Source organism: Symphodus melops (genome assembly GCF_947650265.1).
Source record: "Symphodus melops genome assembly, chromosome: 22".
In the NCBI taxonomy this organism is placed as follows: Eukaryota; Metazoa; Chordata; class Actinopteri; order Labriformes; family Labridae; genus Symphodus; species Symphodus melops.
The window spans coordinates 14,011,712-14,036,049 of NC_136712.1; the positions used below are offsets into that span (position 1 = coordinate 14,011,712).

General features: G+C 39.9%; 1 protein-coding gene across 3 annotated transcripts in view; it reads right to left on the reverse strand.

Annotated features, from left to right (window-relative positions):
• Nucleotides 1-24,338, reverse strand: part of LOC306818092 (kinesin-like protein KIF21A) — a 42,114-nt gene extending 17,776 nt beyond the window's left edge. For all 3 annotated transcript variants that reach the window (XM_079335465.1, XM_079335464.1, XM_079335466.1), the window contains exons 1-14: nt 24,021-24,338; nt 10,679-10,901; nt 8,713-8,895; nt 8,128-8,277; nt 7,585-7,719; nt 7,348-7,512; nt 6,899-7,014; nt 6,358-6,553; nt 5,356-5,545; nt 4,549-4,612; nt 4,088-4,288; nt 788-848; nt 590-701; nt 293-481 (exon numbers count right to left, since the gene is read on the reverse strand). In XM_079335465.1, the coding sequence (XP_079191591.1) occupies nt 293-481; nt 590-701; nt 788-848; nt 4,088-4,288; nt 4,549-4,612; nt 5,356-5,545; nt 6,358-6,553; nt 6,899-7,014; nt 7,348-7,512; nt 7,585-7,719; nt 8,128-8,277; nt 8,713-8,895; nt 10,679-10,901; nt 24,021-24,064 (2,029 nt within the window). In that variant the 5' untranslated portion in view covers nt 24,065-24,338. The remainder of the gene's footprint in view (nt 1-292; nt 482-589; nt 702-787; nt 849-4,087; nt 4,289-4,548; nt 4,613-5,355; nt 5,546-6,357; nt 6,554-6,898; nt 7,015-7,347; nt 7,513-7,584; nt 7,720-8,127; nt 8,278-8,712; nt 8,896-10,678; nt 10,902-24,020) is intronic.

Sequence of the window (24,338 nt, forward strand, 5' to 3'; positions counted from 1 at the left end):
TTTATATTTATGCTTGGATATGATACAGTTCGATTAAACCATCCTCAAATTCTGTTAATTCACAATTCCCAATTTGGAAAGTTTCCAAAAATGTACAAGAAATTTACCAGAAACGTTTCACCCCTTTGCAACCCTACTCCTTTGTAGTTTCTGGAAAAATGATTTTGGACAAAAACACTACAATTTCACCTCCAACTCCGCCTATTAATTTCAGATGGACGGATATTTCCGCACATCACTCCTGAAGACGGTCCAACAGTCTCAAAACCAGTCTTGTGCATGTGTCTCTTACCCATATTATGGAGCACCTTGTCCCTTTCAAGCTGCGTGTCTTTGATTTTGTTCTGCAGCATCATCAGCTTCTGCTCATACTGCTGTTTCAGAGTGTGCAGACGCCTCTGGCTGTTCTCCAGCTCGTCTATCAGCTTCTGCTTGATTGCGATTTCACAGGTGATGTTGGCAAGGTCCGCCTGGACGTTATCTGCACATAAAAACACCTCATTGAATAAACAACTATCATTGTATGCTCCTTTTTTTTTTCTTCATCTGATAATGTCAACGAAAACATGGCTGTGTGGTGTAATCTCACCTTTCTCCTCGAGTTCTTCAGAGTCGGACTCATCTGATGTCTCATCTCCCGCCATATCAAAGTCCTCCTCCTCTCCATCTGCATCCTCGCCTTCTTCATGGTCACTGCCCTCCTAGGAACAGGATATACACGGAAAATCATCTATAAACAATGTTGAAATAGAAATTTCAAAGACCTGTCGAGAGAATGTCCACTTACCACCTCTGCATCATCGTTGCCTTGCTCCTGCTCGTTGTCTGGCACTTCTTCTTTGACAACACTGAAGGAGAAAAGAGCGTTTGTAGAATAATGAAGCCAACCCAGTGCTTGTTGTGCTGATGAGTTTGTACTGAGTGCAATTTGAATCAATGGATTTGGTTTACATGCAAATGACTGCACACTTGATCAGGTGGTGAGTGGATGCAGAATGAGTGTTGATGAATGAAAGATTTCAGTGTGGTTGCATGGGGGAAACATTGATGAAACACTGGGAGAGGCAAAATGATCACAAGAAAACAGTTGTTGCCATCTGATTTCATTCAGATAAGGGCTGCTGCACTCTGCAAAGATGTGTTGACCATACTTTTAAAACAGGGCTCTCCAACGTTTCTTCATCTGAGAGCTACTTTGAAAAAAATGAAAGTGGCCAAGAGCTACTTGCATCACATCGCTTGCATCTATTTACATAGCACACATAGGCTGAATTAAGCTCTTATTTGTACAAGTGTAAAATTGCAATAAGCCAAAAAATTGCTTATCAATAATCTTACATCCACATCTAGGTCCAAGAAAAAAACGTGAATATTTTACACTTCTTATTGTGCCACACAGTTAGCTATGTTACTGAAACATCACATCAACGGCCAAGAAAACATGACTACATTACACTTGTTTTTAAGGGCCAAATATATGAATAGTGGGAAGAGATTTATTTATTTTTATTGTATTGTATTGTAACAGTCAATCAACCTACAGGTGAGCTACTGAAAACCTGCCAGCGATTTACCAGTAGCTCCAAAGCTACCAGTTGGAGACCCCTGTTTTCAAACATTTAAAAATCAAACTGAGAGACATTTTCTCAACCTCAATTTCAATTTTAATTTTTTCAATGTAAAGAAACCAATTGTGATGTGTTCTGATCAACATATTGCCATGTGCAGGAAAGCGGGAGAATAAGAGAGGGAACAGAAGGTTACGAGAAGGAGCTAAAAGATGGTTAAAACATCTGCGTCGCTCCAGGAGTGTGTACCACCTGTCATTGCAGAAGAAGTTCAAGATCAGTTAATATGGGAGCTTAAAAAGAGAGGTGCGGGTTTTGAGCCAGGTCAACAACCAACTGAAATCCTTTCAGTTACTAAGTGCATTTAAGGAGAGGATGTGCACAGCTGGTAATTGAAAAGGTTTCAGATTTGACCCAGAAAGGCTGCAGCAAACCTGTTTTGTTCAACCGCCTGGTGGTGATTTTCGTCATATCGTCTTAGTCTTCGTGGAAAAAAAGTGGAAGGATGGGGTTGAAAATGAGGAGAAGGTAGAGGAGGTAGAAAGGCCGAAGTTGGGACAAGAAAGGGAAATGTAAAAAAATGTAGGGAGAAACAGAGAGTGAGAGAGCAAACATATGCGAGTGTAGAGACTCGAGAAAAAACGGTTCAAATGATGACCCTGCTTATGGAGATAGAGATAATGACCTCATCTATCCTAAAAGTGTTGTGATGAAAAATCAATAGACCCCAACAATATTTCCTAATGGAAGCATATAAAGTTGTGACATTGCCACATAATGTGTAAGTGGAAATTCAATAAAAAAATATGTGCAATATATATAATATATATTCAGTGCAGTGTCAGGTACCAAATCAAACAAAATAATATTTGAATGTTTGATATCCTTGAATTATGTGAAATGTGAAGGGAAGTGGGCAGTCTGGGTTCAAATCCGATTTGTTACTCCCTGCCCATTCAACTTTCTCTGTCCCTAATTTCTCATTCTATTCACTGTCCCATCTCTAAATAAAGGCAACACAAGTCATAAAGAAGGTGAATCAGTGTGAGTGTTTAATGCTTTGTTTAAATGCTCAAAGTTAACGCAGGATGTGGTGTATGTTTTTAAACAGATTGACAGGTTGCTTAAGTTGACCTTTTCAAGAACCTTTGAAAAGAAGTTTGGAAATGGGTCTGTGATTGATTAAGGTCGGGTTTTTGTTTTGTTTTGTTTGTTTTTTTTAAAAGGGCTGAATGCTTGCTTGTTTAAAATAGTTGGGAAAATAACCGGCAGTGATAGAACAGTTAATGATGTTAAGTAAGCAGGTGCCATAGCACCAATAAGGTCATTCAAGCATGAGTCGGGTAAAATGTTAATAAGTAGAGAGGCGGTACGCTTGTGAGACACAGTATGGATAAGCTTAGAATGAGAAATTAAATGAAAACGGCTGGGAAATTCAGAACAGATGAATTAATTATATATTTCCCGAATTTCCCCATTGGGGATCAATAAAGTCATATCCTATTTCCCATCAACTGGCAGTGTTAGCATCCAGCTACTGCTAGCAGGTTAGCTTAGTTGTAGCAAACGTTAAAACTACCCCCAAAAACTGAAAGATTAATTTTCCCTTTTAATAACATTTAGTGAAAGCTAATGAGCAGATTAATTTACTCCTGTGTTTGTGTTGCGCATTAAGCTAAATGTAAGTATGTGCTGCAGTATTTGTCGGTACAATATGAGATGTTTTTGCTGGAAAAAAAAAAAAAAAAAACGATAAATTTTGTTTATTTGAAGGAGCTGGCAGAACGGGGGGGGGGGGGGTATTAAGTCAATTAATGGAATTAAAGAGAAATCGTGAATAATGGTGATTATTGTTATGTTCTTTCACTTCCTTTCTGCTCTTCTACAATATTGTTATTGTTATTCAAGGCCAGGCTTCTTTAAATGATTTGTATTTAATTGGATCTAAGTTGGTTTGACAGAGATTGTTAAAGCTGTATTAACTAAATCAATAGGTTGAGATAGTACAGATGGAGTTTCCTTAAGTACTGTAGGTCAAAGCAAAAAATGTTTTGAACATTTGGAAACACCGTCCATTAAGGATACAGGAACGTATACTGCTGAGTAGTTTTGGGGCAATATGGAACACAGCACTAAAGCAAACAGGTGATGATTTTCCATTGAATTAACGCTCAAACCCAGGGTACAATTTAAGTATAATGTGTTTGGCCAGTCAAGAGTTGCATTAGATTAAAGGATTCTGGGAACCATAACCAAAACCATTAGGTGGTAGATCACTAGACAGAGGAGGGAAACAGTTCCACAGATTTTAAACATTGAGAGCTTAAAACTAGATCATTTTTTCTGTAGCATAAACACAGCTACACCTCGACAGAGTTCAATGTTTCTGAGAGAGATTAAATAATCACAATCAGTAAGGCGTAGCTCAAGCATCTGGCTATGGTCGTCGCCAAGTCAGATAAGAGTAAACAAGAATTAAAAGGTGTATAGAGTGCAACAGATGATTATTTTTTATTTACCTCTTCTTCTTCTTTTTCTCCTTTTTTTTGAGCTTTTCCAGGTCTTTCTTGGCCATCTCGATGACATCACTGGCCTCCTTCTCCGGAGCCAGGAGGGAGGAGAAGGAGCCAGGGCCGCCGTACAGCGAGGAGCGAGTCGAGACCCGAGACAAATTCTTCCTGAGATTCTCGCTCACGGCCTCACTTTCAAGAAGTTTAGCTCTGAGAGAGGGTAAAAGTTACGGTCAAGTGCGAATACAAGCTCACATTATAAGAATATGTTTTTAATTCATAAAAAATTGTGAACAAGACTTCATTAATTCTTCTTTTTGTCTGTAGTTTGCCCTTAAAACATATTCGTTTTTAATTATGTAAACATTGGATTGCAGTATGAGTGCTTGTGCTTAGTCATTTGAAAGGCTTGCTCACAATTCATAATCATGAACATTTTATTTAAAGTCATGAAAATAAGTCAAACATACCTGAGCTCTTCAATTTCTTTGATGTAGTTCTGAATCATGTTCCCGATCTCTTCATTGCCTTCGCCTAAAAGCAGAAGCCTCACTTTAGATTTAACAGGAATTTATGACCTTTAAGCAGTCTTAGTAGAGAGGAAGACTTTTATATGTTGTTTTAACACTTTTCTCCATTAATAATCTTTTTTACAGTTTAAATTCTTAAAATCAGTTTAAAAATAATTTGGTTTGTGAAAAAAACAAGCTTGGTTATACTACTGTGTGTATTTAAAAGGCAGGGTTGGTAATTTATTCAGATACACTTTTTAAGATTTTGATTGAAATTGTCTTTAGGTCCTGACAGAAATTAAGAGTTCATACGCTCTAAAAAAGAAACATCTACAGTACTAGCAGTTGTAATCTCGGAAAAATTTCGACCGACATCTGGACTCGCTACAAGTTTCATAAACCAATCACGCCTACCTGTCTCCCTGCTCGTTCTCTACCCCATGCATGCACGAGCCTACACTCAAAGCATGAGCTGAATCTGCTTCTGGACCAATGGTGCTAGTGTATGTAAGTGAGGGGGAGTGGCTTTTGAGGGAGCACAGAGGGAGGAGGTGGGTGAAGATGGAGCACGGAGAGAATGCTTCTTTCAAAATCACTCGAATTTTCGAGAATGACCAACTCTGTCTTTAATTCTAATCAGAAAATGCTATCATACGTGTATGCTGACTGAAGTGACAAGTGCATACAAATAAATGTGATTATATGACCTTCCTATATGACATTCAAGACATGTTTTTAATCAGACAGTCTTGTCCCATTACTTACCTGCTTTAGCCAACACCTGGTTGGCCTGGTCGCTGAGAATCTGTGTGAGTCTGGCTCTCTGAGCGTCGATGGTCTCCTGCATGGCCTTTACTCTCACCCTCAGGTTGTCATTCTCTGTCTGCAGCATCGCGTTCTCGTGGACCAAGTCATTGATGCCCTCCATGCCGTCCTCACCCACCATACGCTTTCCCTGGGTATCAGGCAGGGCAAGTAATGTCATGATAAAAGTTTCATTGAATCTGTTTTGAATGTTTGCATTGTTACATGGTTTGGAAGCCTGAATTTGACCAACAAGAAAAGACTTGTAAAAACCAGCAGCAGGATTTTAGGGGGGTGTCAGGTTGGGCTTTTGACATTGTATAACCAGCAGGTCCTGAGGAAAGGTAAGGCCATACTTGTGCTCTCAGATCACCCACTTCACAGTGAGTTTGACCTTTTACCCTCAGGTCGTCATTTTAAAGCTCCTGTGAGGAAGACTAAAAGACTTCAGGTCTCATCTAAGCCAAGTGCATTTAACATGTTAAACAACAATTAGCAATTTGTTGCTCTTTTCTTGAACTTGAATTGCACATTTGCAAACCTCCACTTTGCAATTTAATAACTTGCTACACATTCCCATTTTGGTTTGTGCTCTTGACTGATATTATTGCGTTGTTCTATTTGGTTTTATATCTTGTTGTGTTGTCTGATTTTTTTTATTTTATTTCTAACATGATGTTGTCCTTGCGTTTCTCGTCTTCTGTGTGCTCCTGCTGCAAAAAAAAACATTTTCCCCTTGTAGGACAAAAAAGAATCTAGTTCATTGAGATTTCTGCCAATTAAAATGAGGTTTTTTTTCTGGCCATTGTTACTTTGCTAAATATTGCCAAGGGTGTTTCACTCATGGTGAATTAATGTTAGGTCCCAAAAAATAATATAACAAACAGTACATTGGTTGATATTATATCACTGTTTCAGTTATTTGATCAACAAGTGTCCCTTCTCTTTCCTTTGCTTTCTCACCGTCTTATACTCCATCAGCTCCATCTGAAGTCGAGCTATCTCTGTCCTCAGGGCGCTGATCTGCTGGCTGGCCCTGTCCTGGTTCACCATCACCTTGTTCTTAATGTTCCGTGCTCTGTTTGCATACTTCAGAGTGTTCAAGGTCTCCATGAAGTCCCGGTCTGATGGGCTGATACAGGCGATCATCATTGTTTGACTGGGGAATGCACAAATGAGAAATGAGGTTTGTCTTTCTGGTCTTCTGAATGCTTTTCAAATTCTCTGATTAGTAATATTTGTAACAGCCCAGTGTTTCTCATGGTTTAAACCAGTGTTTCTCAAACTTTTCCCAATGAGCACCATAGAAAATCTTTGGCTCTTCAGCTACCCACCATCATGCTCAACATTGAAATCCAGTAGCGCAGGGCAATTTAACTCCCAGTGTACCACAATAGGTGGTACTCGTACCACAGTTTGAGAATAAGTGGTTTATTATTTTAAAGAAAGCATGTCAAACTTTTGTAAAACTCAAGTGAAGTTTGGATGAGTCACTCCAACAAACCTGTTGCCACCCAGTGAATCCTGTAACAGCCGGGTCAGTTTGGAGTCTCTGTAAGGCACATGGGTGGAGCGCTTACTCCGGTCTCCCAGAGCACTGATGACATTCCCCAAAGCAAGCTGAGGTAGGACAGGAGGAAAACAATTATACAAAGATCTGACAAAGAGAATTAAAATAAAACTACAATGTTAAACTTTTACAAAATCAAATTAAGTTTGTGCCCCAGACATGGCCACCAGAGGGCTCTGTTGAGCCAACAAAATAAACTACCAGATTCTGACAATTGTTGATATGAGAAATGAAAGAATGACAGATTTATTCTTTGTAACGTGCCCAATTCATGAAAAATTGCAGCAGATGTAGCAACACAAACCTTAATCACAAGTACAATCTTTGATTTCATTCTTCTGCGTAATATTCAAATCTATTTATTCTACTCGCAGCATCCTCACCAGCCCACAGTTGATGGAGATGCCTTCTTTAGCTCGGTCACCTGTCGCTCCGGTTCTCTTCAGTCTCTCTGAACCAGCCAGGTCCACAAAGTGAAACTTGGCTGTCAGTGTCTCAAACTCATTGATGTCTGAGTTGTTAGCTAAACGGTTGTCTGTCTCATTATCCTGAAAGAGAGAGGAAAGATCAAAAAAAAAAAAGAACTTAAGTATAAACAGATTTCAGGGTGAGGCACTTACATTGTTTTCAGATGAGCAGATTCGAACTTGGCAAAGGTGGATGGTGAAAATGGCGTGGGAGCGTGAACTCTGGACGTTCATCTGCGTGCTGGCGGTGGTTCGAGACAGAGCACCGAGCTTAAGACACTGTATCATCTGTAAAAGTAGAGGTGAAGAGATAGCATAGCAGGAGAGGAGGACAAATAAGAAACAAGAAAATATTTCCAATCTCTCTCACTGAATTCTTTTTTTCCTGCTCTATTCATCACCCTATCCGAAAAGGACTCCCCTAGTGGTGGTTTAAAGTAGAACAAGTATAACATGTTTTGCACTTCATTATACTACAAAAACCTGCTGATTTGAAAACAAAATTATGATTTAAATAAAAGTATTTGTTGATACAAAAGCAAGTGGCATGTGCAATATTTACATTTCCAACAGCAATATTCATTTATATGTCTGCAATAATTTACATTTAATGATGTGCAATATGTATTTATAATTTATTATGCCTGTACTGTAATTTGACTCTAGTGTAAGTTATATGTGGGGCATTAAGCTGACCTCTGCTGCAGAGTTGACAGTGCGAGTGGTGACCCCCACTGTGTAGATCCCTCCATTTGCGTCCTCGTGGATTTTGATGTTGGATCGCTGCTTCCTGGCTTCGATGTCTCGAGTCGAGTCGAACAAGTCCACCACTTCCTCATTGTACAACTGAGAAATAAAATCAAACACAGAACAGGGATCGAAAATGGATCTTAGAAACCGATTTCATGAACACAAAACAATTATTACAATTATAAGCATCGTTTTCTCTTCCCAGCTGCTCCCTCACCAACTGTTAGCCGCTACTTGATGGTTGTTAAAAATAAAGGCAGGAGCTGACCACAGAGACAGACTAATGACAGTTTAATGGCTTTAAGGTCATCTGGTTGTTTTTAACAACTTTAAATCACTACACCCACTGGTGACCTTTGACATCTTGCTGTCAGCACGTTCTAGCGTCATCTAACTAATGGACTCGAGTGGGCAATTTGTTTTGAGTTTAGACTTTTAAGTGCACTTTCCCTGAGAGTGAAAACACAGATTTCTTGGTTCACATCCTGCTGTATGAACTTATTTTGCTCCGTCTGTGGATGTTTTATGCACCTCCAGGAATTGTGCGTTGATCTTGAACTCAGGGACTGGTTTGCCCTGCTCGGTGGCGGCCTGTCTGCGCTCCTCGATCCCTTTGAACAGGTGGTTGACAGCCCGAGGAATAATGCCCAGCTCTTCCTCCCCGATGTTGACGTCGAAGCCGGTTCCCATGGTGTAGGTCTTCCCTGAACCTGTCTGGATCCGGGAGAGAAAGACAGAATTGTCAGCGACTTTACCAAACGTGTATCGCTTCATTCTTCTCCGATGTGCTCGTGAAGTTCATATTTCAACATACATAGTCAGCTTTAGTTGCTGAATCTTTCAAGCAATTAACAGTCCCAGATATTGGGGTTCAGCTCTGAAAAGTTTCCCTAGCATGAGGGGGGGGGTCAGAGGGGTTGCCATGGCGAACAAAAGGGGAATGCAACATTGGGCTCAAAATCACCCGTCATCCGTTTCCTCCCAGCTGAAACTCCATGAAAGAAACTCTGACAGGACTGTGTGTCTGCATGGTGATAGATTATGGAATGTCTTCAAGCTAATCTGTGTGAATGTGAGACATACAGCAGTATGTATTTGGCCATTTTATTTTATCCTATCAGTACGCACCTGTCTGGTAACTATGTGAACATACAAATACACTGTGTATATTGTGTGAGCTTGGGGTTGTGTGTGTGGCCTCAACTGTGGACCATGAAAGGCTCTTTGACAGGAATACAAGAGCTGCAGGAACAATGTGAGGAGAGAATAATAAACAGAGAGGAGTGTGAAGGGTAGAATAAGAAGAGGGAAAGCTTCACTAGTTCAACGAAAGCCTCAGCTGCATCAAGAAACACAGAAAACTCCCTCAGTGCAAAGTAGCTCAAATGGTTTGGTGGGGGAAACGTGGACTTATCCTGAAGAAAACTACATTTAAAAAAAAGAGAAAAAAGGAAATGATGAGAAAGCAGTAGTAACCTAACTTTTACAAAAAACACATTGTTTCTTAATTTTATTGCCAGAGAACAATAAAAAATGTTATGAGAAGCTTTGCTTTTTTTGATGGGCTGAATCCGAGGCAGAAGGTTTTTTCAGGTAGAGCGGACGAATATCGACACAAACACTTCGAGGAATCGTTGCGTTAATGCGTTTCTTTTAATGACAGCTGTCCTGTTCTTCTGTTGCAAAGGGTAATGACTTCAGTTGTGACGTGCTATAGAGAAAATTAAATTCACTTGGGGCACAGTGGTTGTTGCGTTCGTCCCATGTGTGGAAGCTGTAGTCCTCCAAGCGGACGGCCTCGGTTCGAATCTGACCTGTAGCTACTTTCCTGTACGTCATTCTCCACTCTCTTTCCCTGATATCCGACTCTATCGGTTTGGTATGTTTCAATTGTCCGCCACACAAGACAACTGACCCAATACTTGGGACATTACGACTGTAAATGTAATTGATGGACGTACTATTATTACCCCATGTATGTACTGTCGTCTGAAATTAAAAAAAGATACTAGCATATATCTGTTTAACCCGAATGTTAGCTTAGCCTAGCATTTATACCCAGGACAGGGGAAACAAACTACCTGGCTATGTCAGAGTTAGTAAGTTAATTAATTAACACGGAAAAAAATGTAATAACAATATTCCTTAAACTACATTATTAACTATTAACTGTACAGATATGACTTACTACAAAGATATCAGGTCGGTTTTTCATCACTTTTTGCTTTGACTGGGTAATAAACTCGTTTTCCCTTCTTCCCCCCGGCTAATCTATCAGAGCCAATATGAAGCTTGGTGATGAGAGCAAGTTGGAACACGTCAGCTGCCTGTTCCCTCCCTTCTTGCTTGTCTGCTGATATGAAGCCAAATGAGCTTCACATCACATGCTGCCATAAATCATTGGATGTTGGAGGCAGTTTTATCCCCTCTGTGTGCCTAAGTACTGTGCTGATACAGTAGGTGCAATAAAAAAATTAAATAAAAGCAGTTGACCCACCTGTCCATATGCAAAGATTGTGGCATTGTAGCCCTCAAAGCAGCCTTCTATAAGTCTCTCTGTGCAGTGGGAGTAGATGGCCTCCTGCTGGGAGTCCATATCGAAGACATGGTCGTAGGTGAAGGCCTTATCCTTCCCCAGCACGAGCTGCGGCTCCCCGGGCATCACATACGTACAGATGTGACATCCCTCGAGCTTCTCTTTGGCCAGCTGAGGACGGATCCTGGTAGAGATGGACAGAAACACGGAAACTTAACCAACATGAGCTGAGATTTCTTTAAAAGTATCAGCTGCTTGGAACATCTATACAACTGATCGTTTTTTTCTGCTATTTGAGTTGGTGACAAATATGTCTAGAAACACAAACTTAAAGTACAAGTATTAGCAAGTATAATGATTACTGCCTTTTCTATCCATTGAGCATATAAGCATGGTAACACTGAAGATTTACTTCAATGACCCCGTAGGGAAATAAGAATTTAACAGAAATAGGTAAAAAAACAAGATTAATAAAAAACAACGCTGGGAAAAAAATAAAAAAATACAGCATCAAATACACTTTAAATTCAAACGTTATATTCTGACAAGGAGCTTAGCAACTCCTGTAGTCGGATGGTCAGGCTTGTGGTGGTACAGAAGAGTCAGGGCACATTTGTCTTTGCCTGAATCTAAAGCCACATAAAGGATGTTTTGGTTTGCAGCTGCTGTTAATATAGGTTATATTTTTACTGAGCTGAAGGCAGATGTGTGCTTCTACTGTTTAGCGGGCATACTGTATGTGAGACGGACCAAGCAGTACCAGCACTCTCTCCAGGCGTCACCATACACAGTACAGTGCACTCACTGTTCAGGACACAGCCAGAGCGAAAGAGAGAGCTCTGGGTAAACAGTCCCACCCTGGATTTCATTAAGGAATCACTCACATCATTACTTTCCTGCAAATAAATACACCGTTGTTACATCATTTCCTCCCATGATGCACCTCTGCCTGTCATCACAAAATTCACTGTCCACCTGAAAAGGAAGTGGATATATTGGAAACAGACTAAGGGAAATGTTTTTTTCCACATCAGAAGCATGAAGAAAAAAGAAAAGAAATCCTGCAGCTTTGACAAAAACTTGGAAAGATTTGAACGACGATAATCAAATTCTCATCGATAATAAAGGGCATACACTCGAAAACAAAATACTCTGGGGTTTCTTTTTTATTTACTTAAAGTATGTTCCCCAAGGTTATGTCAACATTGACACCTGAGAATCTTAAATACAAATGTAAACTGTTGCATTTTTTTTCTCTTTGATGCCGAGTATGTGGAGTGTGTGTGTGTGTGTGTGTGTGTGTGTGTGTGTGTCTGTCGTAGATACACTTTGCATTCAATGTGCTTTACACCTTTTTTAAATATTGTATACAATACCTAAACAAAAATACACAGCCAAAAAAACTCACACAAACATCACACTATATCATTTAACCACAAAGTCAAAACGCTTTCTACCTCATTTCAGATCAAGAACCTCGTCAATAAAATAAAATGACTTTGTGGATAACATAAGATACTCATACCTCTGTGTCACATGTTTTTGAAATGATCAGAATCTACAATTCAATTATTTGATGTTTTTATTTTCACCCATAGTTTCTCTTAAGATAATAATCCTTTAAGGGTAAACTATTTAGAAAAATTCACCACATATCATACATGTTCTTAGTTTAAGTTTAGTTAATGAGTTACTTGAATCAGGGACATTGTACAAAAATCCATTGGTCATAAAAGAGACTAAATATTTTGTACCAGATCAAGCCAACGAGCAAATTTCCATCTGTTCTGTTTTTCAGGGGAGATCTGAGATCTTTTTTAAACTTGTTGAAAAGGCCATGTTTTCACAATTTTTCTTTCTTTCCACAAATGAATCACTTGGAGAAATGTTCTCCTTGGATGAACATAACTACTTTCCTTTCATAAGCTTGAAAAAAGGGGACATGGGGAAGAATGGAACTTTATTTTAAAATTATTATCCTTCAATGATCCAACATCAAGTTTTCCTCATAGCGGAAAAATAAAAAAGATCTGCTTTCAGATAGAAGGGCGCATCTTCTGCATCAAATGAAGATTTTGACTCTAATCCATTCATCACTAAAAAAAGTTATGGCAGCATTATTTGTCATTTTTATGGCTAATATTGCTAACATAAGGATGAACACATGCTGAAAGTAGCCTCATGTGTACACTTTGTGAACTTACAAAAAAAAAAGAAACTAAGTGGTTAAATTTAGAGTCAGAAGCATTTCTGAATGGCCTGGAGATGTCAGAGTGAACATGCCTGTGTGTGTGTGTGTGTGTGTGTGTGTGTGTGTGTGTGTGTGTGTGTGTGTGTGTGTGGGTGTGTACACACACGTGTTCACGTGTGACATCTGATCTAAGCTATTTGGTAGACTCTATAAGGGATTACAGGCCTGATGAGAAAAGAGAACAGACACAGGACAGGATGGCTCCGGGCTTGAGGAGTCCTGTCTGCAGTAACTGTACACCTGTATGCTGTGCTACACAAGATTAATGATGCATAAATATGCTCTTAATAGATGACCGCCTAAGTAAAAAATCCTCATAGAGTCCAAGTTCTAAGGTCATCTCAGGAGACTGTGGTTTAATGGCAGGGTGGTTTCAGGGCATTACTGGAGTGAATCTGCAGTTATCTCTTTGGCCACCATCCCAAAACTTGACAGAGAGTGATTACTGTAATCCAGTGTAACAATGGAGGCTCTCACTGCAGGTTACATGACGGGCATGTCGTCACTGGGTGATTGTTCACTTTGACAGTCTACTAAATATGAACTTAAACATGAGACTCAGAATGTCACTCAGTTGAATTTAAGGAAACTAGCCAGGGGAAGAAGGGAAAAAAGGAAGTATTACTGTGGACTTTTTTGGAATAGGCTAAATAGCCAGTTTGTGTCATGCGATGTTTGTTTTTTAAATCCCCAAAGCACTGCTTGCAGCAACACCGAAAGTGGGCTTAAGAGGAAATTAAAAGGTCTGAGTAAATATCATGAATAGAGACTCGAGCATTGTTAAAGCTATCTGGCTTTACAGAATGAAAGAAGTTGATAACACAATAAATTCAAGCGAATGGCTGCACTGACACAGCTTCTATTTGCTCTGCAATATACGGAAAGTGCAGATTGCATTTAATGATCAAAGTTGTTCATCTTTGCTTGGGTTGCAGAGGGGTGGAAACTTTCATTTCATCACATTTCTGGAAACTTTCCATGGGAAGTTAAGCTTGGGAATTTTGGAAATATTCCAAATCAAAAACTTTTCATAATGTGGGAATTTATGGAAATTAACTTGTTATTTTAGGGTCATTTTTAATCAAACTCTATCATTATCCAAGCACAAATAAAAACTTTTTTGTCCAAAACAGACATCCATGCAAAATAATTAAATTAAAAAAACATGACATTTCAACAGATTTACATCACATTTTTAAAATATATTACCCATAATATCATCCAAACGTACTTCCCTTTACACAGGCTAAAATGTGTGGCTTCAATAGCCTTGTGCTCTGGATTCAAAGTGTGCATCATGGAGGAGTGGACAGTGCATGGAGGGGGCGTGGCCTCAACAGCCCTGCAGTAAGCAGTGTGCTACAGTCTGTGCATGTGATTGATGAATAGCATAGATAGATATTCAAACGTACTTACATGAAAAAAAAAGGTTATTTAAGATAAGATTATGCTAAAATACATTTTCCCCTACTATATTAAATTTCCCTGTTCAGGGCCAACCGTTAATTTTGTAAATTCCTGGTTAATTCCCGTTAATTGCCATGGAAAGTTTCCAACTTAAAAAATCTGAGAATTTTGCAACCCTTATCTTTACTGATATTGTGTTAAAGTTCAAGTGTGCCATACCCTGAGGTCAGAATGTGTCATCTCTGTAGCACAATGGACTTTTAGTTTTATTCTCTTCTGTAAACAGGTGAGAGATAAGCTCGGTGTGAAGTGTGTCGCGCTGGTGTATTATTAGTTTGACTGACTTGTGATTAAGATCTGGCTGGCTTCCCTCCGAAGTTTAACCCAAAACACACTTTTCTCCTGGTTGAATAAGGGCTGCCCTTTCAGCGTTGCAGAAACCTATCATGTTAATACACCTTCTAGAGTGACACACACAGGCTCCACTTAAGCTGTTTCTCAGAGAAATGGAACTCCACCACTCCCTACATGTGCACAATCACATAATTAGATACACACATAAAGAAGCATACACTCAACACATTCAAACTCTTCACAGGCAACAGCTATTTCAACCTGTTTAAGCACTGGTTGGAAGAAAATGACTAAGAAGTGCCGTGTTGAATGGATTAGTGTGAGATGTTAATACAGCCTTTCACCTTCCCTTCAGTAGCTGCTTTGGTTTGTCAAGCATTATGACATGAAAACAGGATGAAACGATGACTGCACCTCAGAGATAAAAACGACAGAATCCTTCAAAAAGGACACAGACACAGTAAAGTACGTAGAATCCGTCACACACACACATCCACACTAACCACATTATAGACTCTCCTCATGTGACAGGGTCTTTTAGGCTCTTGCTCTCAGTCTCATTACTGCGATTACAGTGACAACCTGAGAAACAGCGGGGTCCTCATGCACACACACAGATCTAAAAACTCTGAACACACACATTCATGTTTAGAGAGAAAAGACCTCAAACACAAACCCAGGTACACAATAATAGTACTCTATCTTTTGTTTGATAGAGACATTATAAAGTAGAAATGGATGCAATTCTTTGATATTTCCATGGCACTTGGAATTTGAGAGTAATTATTTAATTACAGGCCATTTTTCATCCTGGTTGTGAAAATCTGATTGATAATAAACAAATCAAATCATGGTCATCAGTTTTATCCATCTGCTGACTCAGTACATGACGTCAGATGATAAGAGGAAAGTAAAGATTGGATGCAGATGAGTCAGTCCCTTGACACCATTCCTCCTTCCTGTAACACCAATCGAACCACATGCTGACATCACTTCTTTTTCCAACAGCCAATCTAATCTCTCTCAAGATGTGGCTGATCATTATGCCTGGTACCAACAACATCAAAGCCAAATGCCTTGTTTCTTCCAATCTAATCAAATCCTCAGTAACCTAAGTTCACGTCAAATACATGCGCAGCAAATAACCGGCAGCACAGAGTGAATCAGCAGAAACAGCCACAGGCAGCAGACAACAAGAATCATTTCTGCACATGTCCCACTGCTCCCAGAACACTGACTCACTGCCTGACCTCATCCTGAACAGTCACATATATATTTTTTTCTTCTTCCAGGACTTTGAAGTATTAAGGGTGTGACATGAAAAGACCAGTCTTCCACATTTTTTGAAGACTTTTGATCAATACCAAACAAGTATGTTGTCATGAACTAATTTATTAATTTTCTGTATTAATAAGTATTACTCTGGGATGTTTTCCTGTAAATATATACAATGGCTGTTTAGGCCATCTGCTGTTTATTCCTTCCTTTAAAACATACCTGGTGACAGCAGTAGCAGATATAAAAAAAAAAAAAAAAGTAAACGTCACTTAAGATCTTGTTTGCTATATTTGTTTGTTTGTTGTTTGAAATATTAATATGAAGAGATTTATGCTTGTGTTTTGTGACAAATAATCTCATCAGGCTTTATTTTAAATTTCTATCATGTAATGTTGGTCAGAATCACTTATATCTGAGAGGACATCTGTTGGACTGTGTTTACATTTGATGAAAATGCTGAACTGAAGCTGTTTGTCAGCTGCACCTTTTTGCCTGTTACTAGGTTGACTGAAACTTTGGTTGAGTCAACATTACCAATATGGCAACTCTGCCATTGTTGTGCTTCAGAAACCGATGGGCGAGGTCCCTGACATTTTCAGTCTATAATTCAGCCACTGCGCTACAGGCGCCCCCATCCGATAGATTTCACCCCTGAGCAGCAGTCTTAAATCAAAAACAAACTGCTGTTTGGTGACACCTCCCCACTTTCCCACGAAGGAGTTATCTATTAGAACGCACTACAGTTAGCACCATTAAGCGCAGGTGGCGGAAAAAAGTCTCCCTTTGGTCTGCATCGTTGTGTTAGCAGGCTAATGTTAGCATGCTTTGGTTAACTTATAACTTCACATTGGAGACCTTGATCTAAAACACACTTACCCACATCCAAATAAGCAGTTCGTAGGCTATGTTATTCTTCTTTCTCTTGTCCTAAAGCAGCTTTATAGACAGGGCTGTCCTGTCCATTTAAACACGGTATAAACATGGCCGACAGCAGTGCAGCTAGCGGGACTCATGCTTCTCATTCATTGTGTAGACAGTCATGACAGAGACATTTCCATGAGATTAGATTATTTCTTTAGGGTCAGTTTGGAGAAAATGTAAGGCAAAGTCTAATAGGGGTCAATTTAAACACAACACACCTGCTTCTGTTCATCTGTATATTTGTCTTACCTTGTTTTTTTTGCATATTAAGGTACAACACAAATTAACGCAATTACCTGTGAAATAGAAGCTCATATTTTTAATTGAGTAGAGTCAAAAGTGAGATTACAACAAGACCTGTTCTCATAGTGTCACAAGCTTCGGTTTCAATAACAACTGAGGCTAAGCAGCTGAAGAATGTCCATCTCAATGTTTTGATGAAGATGTAAGTCGACTGTAGTCTTCTGAGAGCCTTAAAACGTGGACTTATGACAGTGATCCTTTTCAACAGGGGTTAATGAGGGCCCCATAGAAACACACAAAGTCACACATGCACACAAGCAGGTGCCTAAAACACGTTTAACAGAGCCAGAGAAGTTCAAACAACAGAAGACAGACAGACAGACAGACAGACAGACAGACACATCAGTTTTTTTGTCAGAGGCCTCAGTTCAATTTATATAATGAAAAGCGGCTGTATAGCTATAATAAACATGCTCAGCCCAATGCTATTATGTATCATATATGATTTCACAAACATACACACATAACAGATTTTTATTGCCTCAGCCAGTAAGTGCAGTTATGCATCTGTACCTTTGTGTTTGTGCACCGCTTGGATAGCATGTGACTGTCGCTTAATGGTTGCCCAGGGCAAGATTATGAATTTGAAGAAACAGAAGAGACAGAAAGGGTACATTAAAGAGGGGAAAAGGACGTCATGGCCAGTGAAAGTGTATTCAGTAAAGAGTCTCTCCATTGTGTAGCAGCTGCTCTTGACCTTAAGAGTCACTTCATTGTGTTTCTCTCCTCAGTGTGCTAATTTAAGCTGCAAGCTCAAACAAGTCCTCCACTTGTGACAGGATCCAAATCTTATTTCATAAAAGGACACAAAAATGTCAGAATTAATGCAAATTACAAAATTCCAATTCTCTTCCCCCCTTATATCCTATCCTTCTTTCTGCACCATCTCCCCCTATCCCATGGATTGCGGTGAGTCCTTGTAATATTGCAATACGTAACGTTTTTTACCTGCTTTTTGTAAACATAACGATGAGTTCTTTTACCTTCTCTTTTTGTAAAGAATAAGATCTTGAAGGTATAGATGACCATGGTCCTTTTACCTTCTTCTTAAGTGTCTTGAGATAACACTCGCTGTTAATTGACACGATTAAAATAAAGATTGATTGATAATGTTTACAAGCGGGAAAAAAAGAAAGAAAAAGAAATGATAATGCTTATCCTCTGTCATGTATTTTCAATAGTTTTGATCAGGAGGCTGTACCCATCTTGTTGTAATACATAAATGACTGTGTATTTGTTGTTATGCAGTAAACAACTCATTAGATTAAATAATTTATCTAATTTTCCAAATTCACTTTTGCTCCTGATTTTTTCAAAATGGAAAAATAGAGAAAGGTCAAAGAGAAACAGTCTGCACAGAGTCGTGTGTGAAAACAAAGAGGAAAGTGAGAGTGATCTGCTGACTCAGAGTTTCAGTCTCTTGCTTTTGTCTTTGGATCCCTGACACTGACCTCTGTCCTTTTACAAGTCAGTCACCGCACGCCCACAAACCCTTAAAAAGAACCAAGGTAACCATGGTGACCAGTCGAACATTAGCGCTAGTGGAGAAGTTCTGACTTAGTCACTGATCAGTTGTGATTGCTTTCTTTGCCAGGAATGAAGGATATACTGCAGGTGGATTGGTGACAGAGGACAGTGATTAGCAGCCAGAGAGGTTAAATGAGGACACACACACACACACACACACACACACGAAAATCAAATAACATTATCTAAAACAATAAAAATGGATATTGAATTAACCTCTGTCTGTGCTTGTCAGACAGGAGTTATTAAATATCTTAGTAAGCACTATCACATGACAGCAGCTGGCAGATGGCTTACAGCATACTCTGCTTTGTGTCTCAGTTCACATGAATTGGTTCATGAATATTTAACACGAATATGCATGGAGAGACATAGGTTTATATGCACGGTCACACACACACACACACACACACACACACACACACACACACACACACACACACACACACACACACACACACACACACACACACACACACACACACACACACACACACACACACACACACACACACACACACACACACACACACACACACACACACACACACACACACAAAGAACACCAACAATGCTTTTGTATGATGGCAGCAGGCGCACAACCTTTGCCATCACACATAATCACCATAGGTCAAGGGGTAGGAAAAGTGTTTGACAGACACCTGAAATTAGCCAATAGGAAATAGACCATAGATTCTGGATACTTGTTAAAAGGAGTAAAGTTAGTTAGGGGTGATTTGACCATCGTCTGCAATCTGCAATTACAAATGTGTTCTTTGAGCAGCCATATAGAATGTGACACCATTTTTTGGCATTTACTTCTTCTGGTATTAAAAAAGTAGAAACCTCAGGTGGTCAAGACAGCTCAATATAAAATAATGATAAGACAATTTAAATCAATTTGACAAGAGAAGAGAGGCTTACAAACATGAAGCAAGTGAAGATGTTGGGGTTTAGAAGGCATCTTGTTTCGAAGTGAGAGTGTCAATGCAAGGTGAGCTGATAAAGGACCAGAAAAAAATGATGCACGTGATACAGAGCCACCAAACTTATTAACATGTGCTTAGGCGTAGATTTATGACCCTGCCTGCCTAAATGACAGCTAAAGAGATTATGTTTGTACAGCGGTTTTAAATAAAATTTAAGAAAAACATTTCTACACTGACTTCCCCCACATGAAAACAGTGTTGCGATATCATAGACTGTAAATATGAATGGTTGAAGCCCTGAGTGACGTCAGCCATCTGTGACAGCAGAAGGCTCCAGAGGCTCATCGGCAGCAGCCGCCATGCTTTAAATGCTTTCTCCACCTAACTTTTAGTGAACCTAACGACAGAGCTGAGAGGTTCAAACCATTTCATGGCGACCACCTGTCAATCACGTCAGCAACAAGCGACTGCGGATAACTTGTATCAATCATACAATCAAAACAGGCTCGTTCAGGAAGAATTCAGCCCCTGTTTAGTGTGTGCGAGTGATCACAATAACTAATCACAACTTGTATGTTTTTGTACCAGGCTGTAAACATGTTAATCTGACTGTAAAAAACAACTTTTTTGGCAAACTGAGGGGCCTGAATTAAATTTTAAAAATAAAATTAGATTTAATTATCTCAGTGAAATGTTCCAAATGTGTATCATTAATGAAACAAGAAAAGCTACCTCTTCTAAATTCATGAGCACAAAACCTGACTCCTCACTGAGGCTAATTATAAGGCTAAACCTGCTAAATAATTCAATCTGTAAAAGGATATCGACAAATTCATCATTCACTGGACTGGCTCCTTCAGGCAAAGACTGTACGGTCTTGCTGGTTAAATAGTTAACTTAATGTTTTTCATAACATAACAGGCATCCAGTATGTTCACTCAGACAAAACAGATGGGGAGTTACGTAAGGGATCAAATCTGGATCACAGCCCTTGAAACACTCGAGCATGTTTGCACAGGGGATAACCCCCGTAACACTAAATAGTAAGTGTGTGTGTATTTTCAGAAACACCCAACAATGTGCTACTGAAGTGGCCCATCTGTGTTCTGTCAGGCGTGACAAATAACCTTCAAAGCCAGAGACAGTAGAGAAGCGCATAAAATTCATGTTTGTACTCTTACTGGAGATCCATCAAGAGGTAAGTACGCCTTTAAAGAGCGTATAGATATTTAAGTAACAGCATCAAAATCAACATGAAAAAAAGCCCTCTTGATTATCTTCTACCTTACACTGGCTATGTAAAAAAAATAATAATAATAATTTAGGTGTAAAAAGTGTTTCCTGCTCTGTTGGGATTGGTGGATTAGGACCGCGCTTACTGACTGTATTAGCCTCACAGGCTGAGGCAGGTAGTGGTTGGCAACCTTCTAGAAGGTTTCTGCAAACACAAGCACACCGCTACCTTAACTATTGCAGAGTATAGGGAGAGGCTGCACGTTGTCAAGTTCATGTTCACCACAACCTGAAGGCTCCAAAATAATTTCTGTGTTTCCATAGCGATTAATCGAGATAAACGCACCAACAGTAAGCTGTGGTTTGGTGTTCAAAGGGATGAAGTCAGTGACTTAATAGCGGATGAAAAGTTGTGCCTTCCAGTTATTACTGAACTGACACATTTTTGTTGATGATCTATCGTCATTGTCTTGCTCGGATTTTTTTAAGAAAGCCTTTATTCCTTAGAAAGGATATCTATCATGTATTTTTAACTTATAAGGCAAAAGTCATTTTCCGAGCCCATCCTTATGTCGTTTCACTGCGTAGGACATCTAGACAGACAGATGGGGTTAGGAGGAAAGGAAAGCATCACACCAAGGGAGTTCATACATTGTTCATTAGTGGGAAGAAATATTACAAATAAAAAAGTAATGTCTGCAGATCTTTGCTTTCAGTGGCTTATCACATACATTACACAGCATTAGTCTGCAGTGCAGCAGTCCATCAGATGAAAGTCCAATATTTACACATCCTTCACTTCTGTATTTGCTGTCAACAGAGGTCATCATTGCGTTTCTAACATTTCCTGTCTGCTGTTTGGTGCTAGACAGACGGCACACAGCGAGTTTAGAACGGCTTCAGTGATCAACAGGAACAAGATTAATGCAGGTGGTGAGGGTGAACCAGACACACAGCTCAGGAGAGCTAAGTGGGAACAGAGTGTAGAGAGAATTACCTGTAGGTGTGTCAGTGAGGGTAACACCTTTCCTGTTAAACATCTGTATTTACCTATTGTTCGTATATGTACGTGAATTTGTGCAGCTTTCATTTTAAAATGTGATGGCCTTACCGATGAGCATGATGGCACACCACTAGTATTTTATTATCCATATCATTTTAAATAGATCCTATGGTGCTTATACTGTAGATTGCCAGTTAAAGCCGGGATATTAAAACCCCCGTTCTGCCTCCTCAGCAATGTGTGACGCACGGATGCAGACTGCACTGGCCAAGTTGTTCCCCCCCAGATCTACCATTAGACAGATCTGGGGGGGGGGATAGTTAACAGAGGCATTAGAGAGGGGGGAAAAGGGAAATGCAATCTGTAAAGGGCTTAAGATGTTTGATTCTGTAACTGGGCCGTAACACAGTGCTGTTGTCACTTTGCTTTTGTACTCAAACATTAAAAACGCATCAGTGTCCCAGTGTGTAGTTTCATGTTGCGTTACAGCGTCGCATCGGCCTAAGAGGGACAGACACAGTGGTAGCTCCACATATGATAGCGCTGTCACAATCTGTAACTACAGAGGCGTATACAAGTACATGAATTGTGCCAAGTGTGCTGACTGAAAGTATGTTGCTTAAAACCACACGTGAAAAGTATAAGCTCTTCCATTAGATACTGTAATGAAGTGCATAGACTAATAGACGGACATAAATAAAGAATGAAAGTATATAAGCACAGCAGAGCTCTCTGAACAGCCAGAAGTTTGAACTTAAACACACACACACACCTTTCTTAAGCCGCTGGTTCGTTTAGTTGTATCAACAGCCTTTGTGTATGTGTGGTTGTGTGTTTGTGTGGCTTTAAACTTAGTGACTGCGTTTTTTGGCATTCTGAAGAAAAAACACACCTGAATCTTATTAAAATCCAATGAGACTGTATGGGGCTGGTGGAAAAGAGCGCATGATGGGATATACTGACAGATTATTTATTATCTAAGTCCTGATCGTAAAGTGAGTTGGCTCAGTAAACACAGTTCTGGGTCAAAGTCTGAATGGATAATAACAACAGAGAAGAAAGGGACGGAGAGAGGGAGAGAAACATGAGAGGAACAAGCTTTTGTCTTCTGTATTCTTCTGTGGCCCAGTGATCCAGTTCATGTGACGAGGCAGGTTTTGTTTCCAATACACACGCATACAAAACACAGACAGAAAAGCACCTGTCCACTTCTTTAGTTCCTGCCCTTTATGTCGCTCTATTGATGTGTGTTTTGATTTGTTTTGTATTTTATTGTTCGGGCTGCTTTTTTCAGTCCTACCTGCACACACACGCACGCACACACACACCTACACACACACACACACACACGCACACACACTAGAAACACTGGTGACCAGACGGAGACTATTTCGGCTTGTCTGCCGTGTAGGTGACAGCCTGGCTTGCCCAAGAGTACAAGGGTCAGATCAGTAAGACGCGGCAAATGCAAAGTGCCCTAAACTCAGCACATGACACACATGACAGTATGCTATACAACCCGGCAACTAACAGATCAAATTCAGTGTTCCACAAGACACCTTTGACTTGTCATAACCTGCAATAAGGGGGAGAGTATCCTTAACATAAATGTGTCAGGATTGTTCTGAACAAAAGAGAAGCACTCAGAGAAGAGCTATAGGCTTTTACTTGGCCTAATCCCTCAGCCGTGAGATCTTCATTCATAAATCCACCACACAGTATACAGCCTATACATGCAGCGCAGGTATTAACAGAAGCAGCTCATGTAATCTGGAGCCACTGGTGTACATTTGCATAGAGAACATGCAAACTAGCTGCAAGTGTAGACCAACATGCAACATACATAGCTCAAACCCTATAGGGTAAAAACACACTTATAGAAAGCATTGTTTTGAATGCTCAGAAGGAGGTTGCCTCCTCACTCGGATTTCAATGTCCGTTTACAAGTAGCTAAGATACATATGTAGCCAATGGTCAACGCTGAGGGCCAAAATAAAAACATAAACGCATAACATGTAGTCTATGCATGGTTGCGTTGTGTGGCAGGTGTGTCATAGGAGCATCTCTGGAGAGGAGGGTCCGCCGCTGCATCCTTACCTCAGGGCGACGCGTACCGAGCTCTCATCGGGCCCGGTGCTCATGGTGTCACTGGAGGATCTAGTCCAAACGGCCGGCTTAAAAATAGCTCGTTTTCCCTTTTTCTTGATCCTCTTAGACAACAAGGCGGCGTGCCCCCTCCTTCCCTGCACCTTCTATTTTGAGCTTCCACCACCGCCGCTCTCACCTCCTCTTCCTTGCACGACCGGAAATAAAAGCCATGTTTTATTACAATGAAGCAGGCTCACGTAGGCTATATCATTGTTAGAGTAAAGTGTGCTTCGGGATCCGATGGTTGGATCCTCTCTAGATGCATGG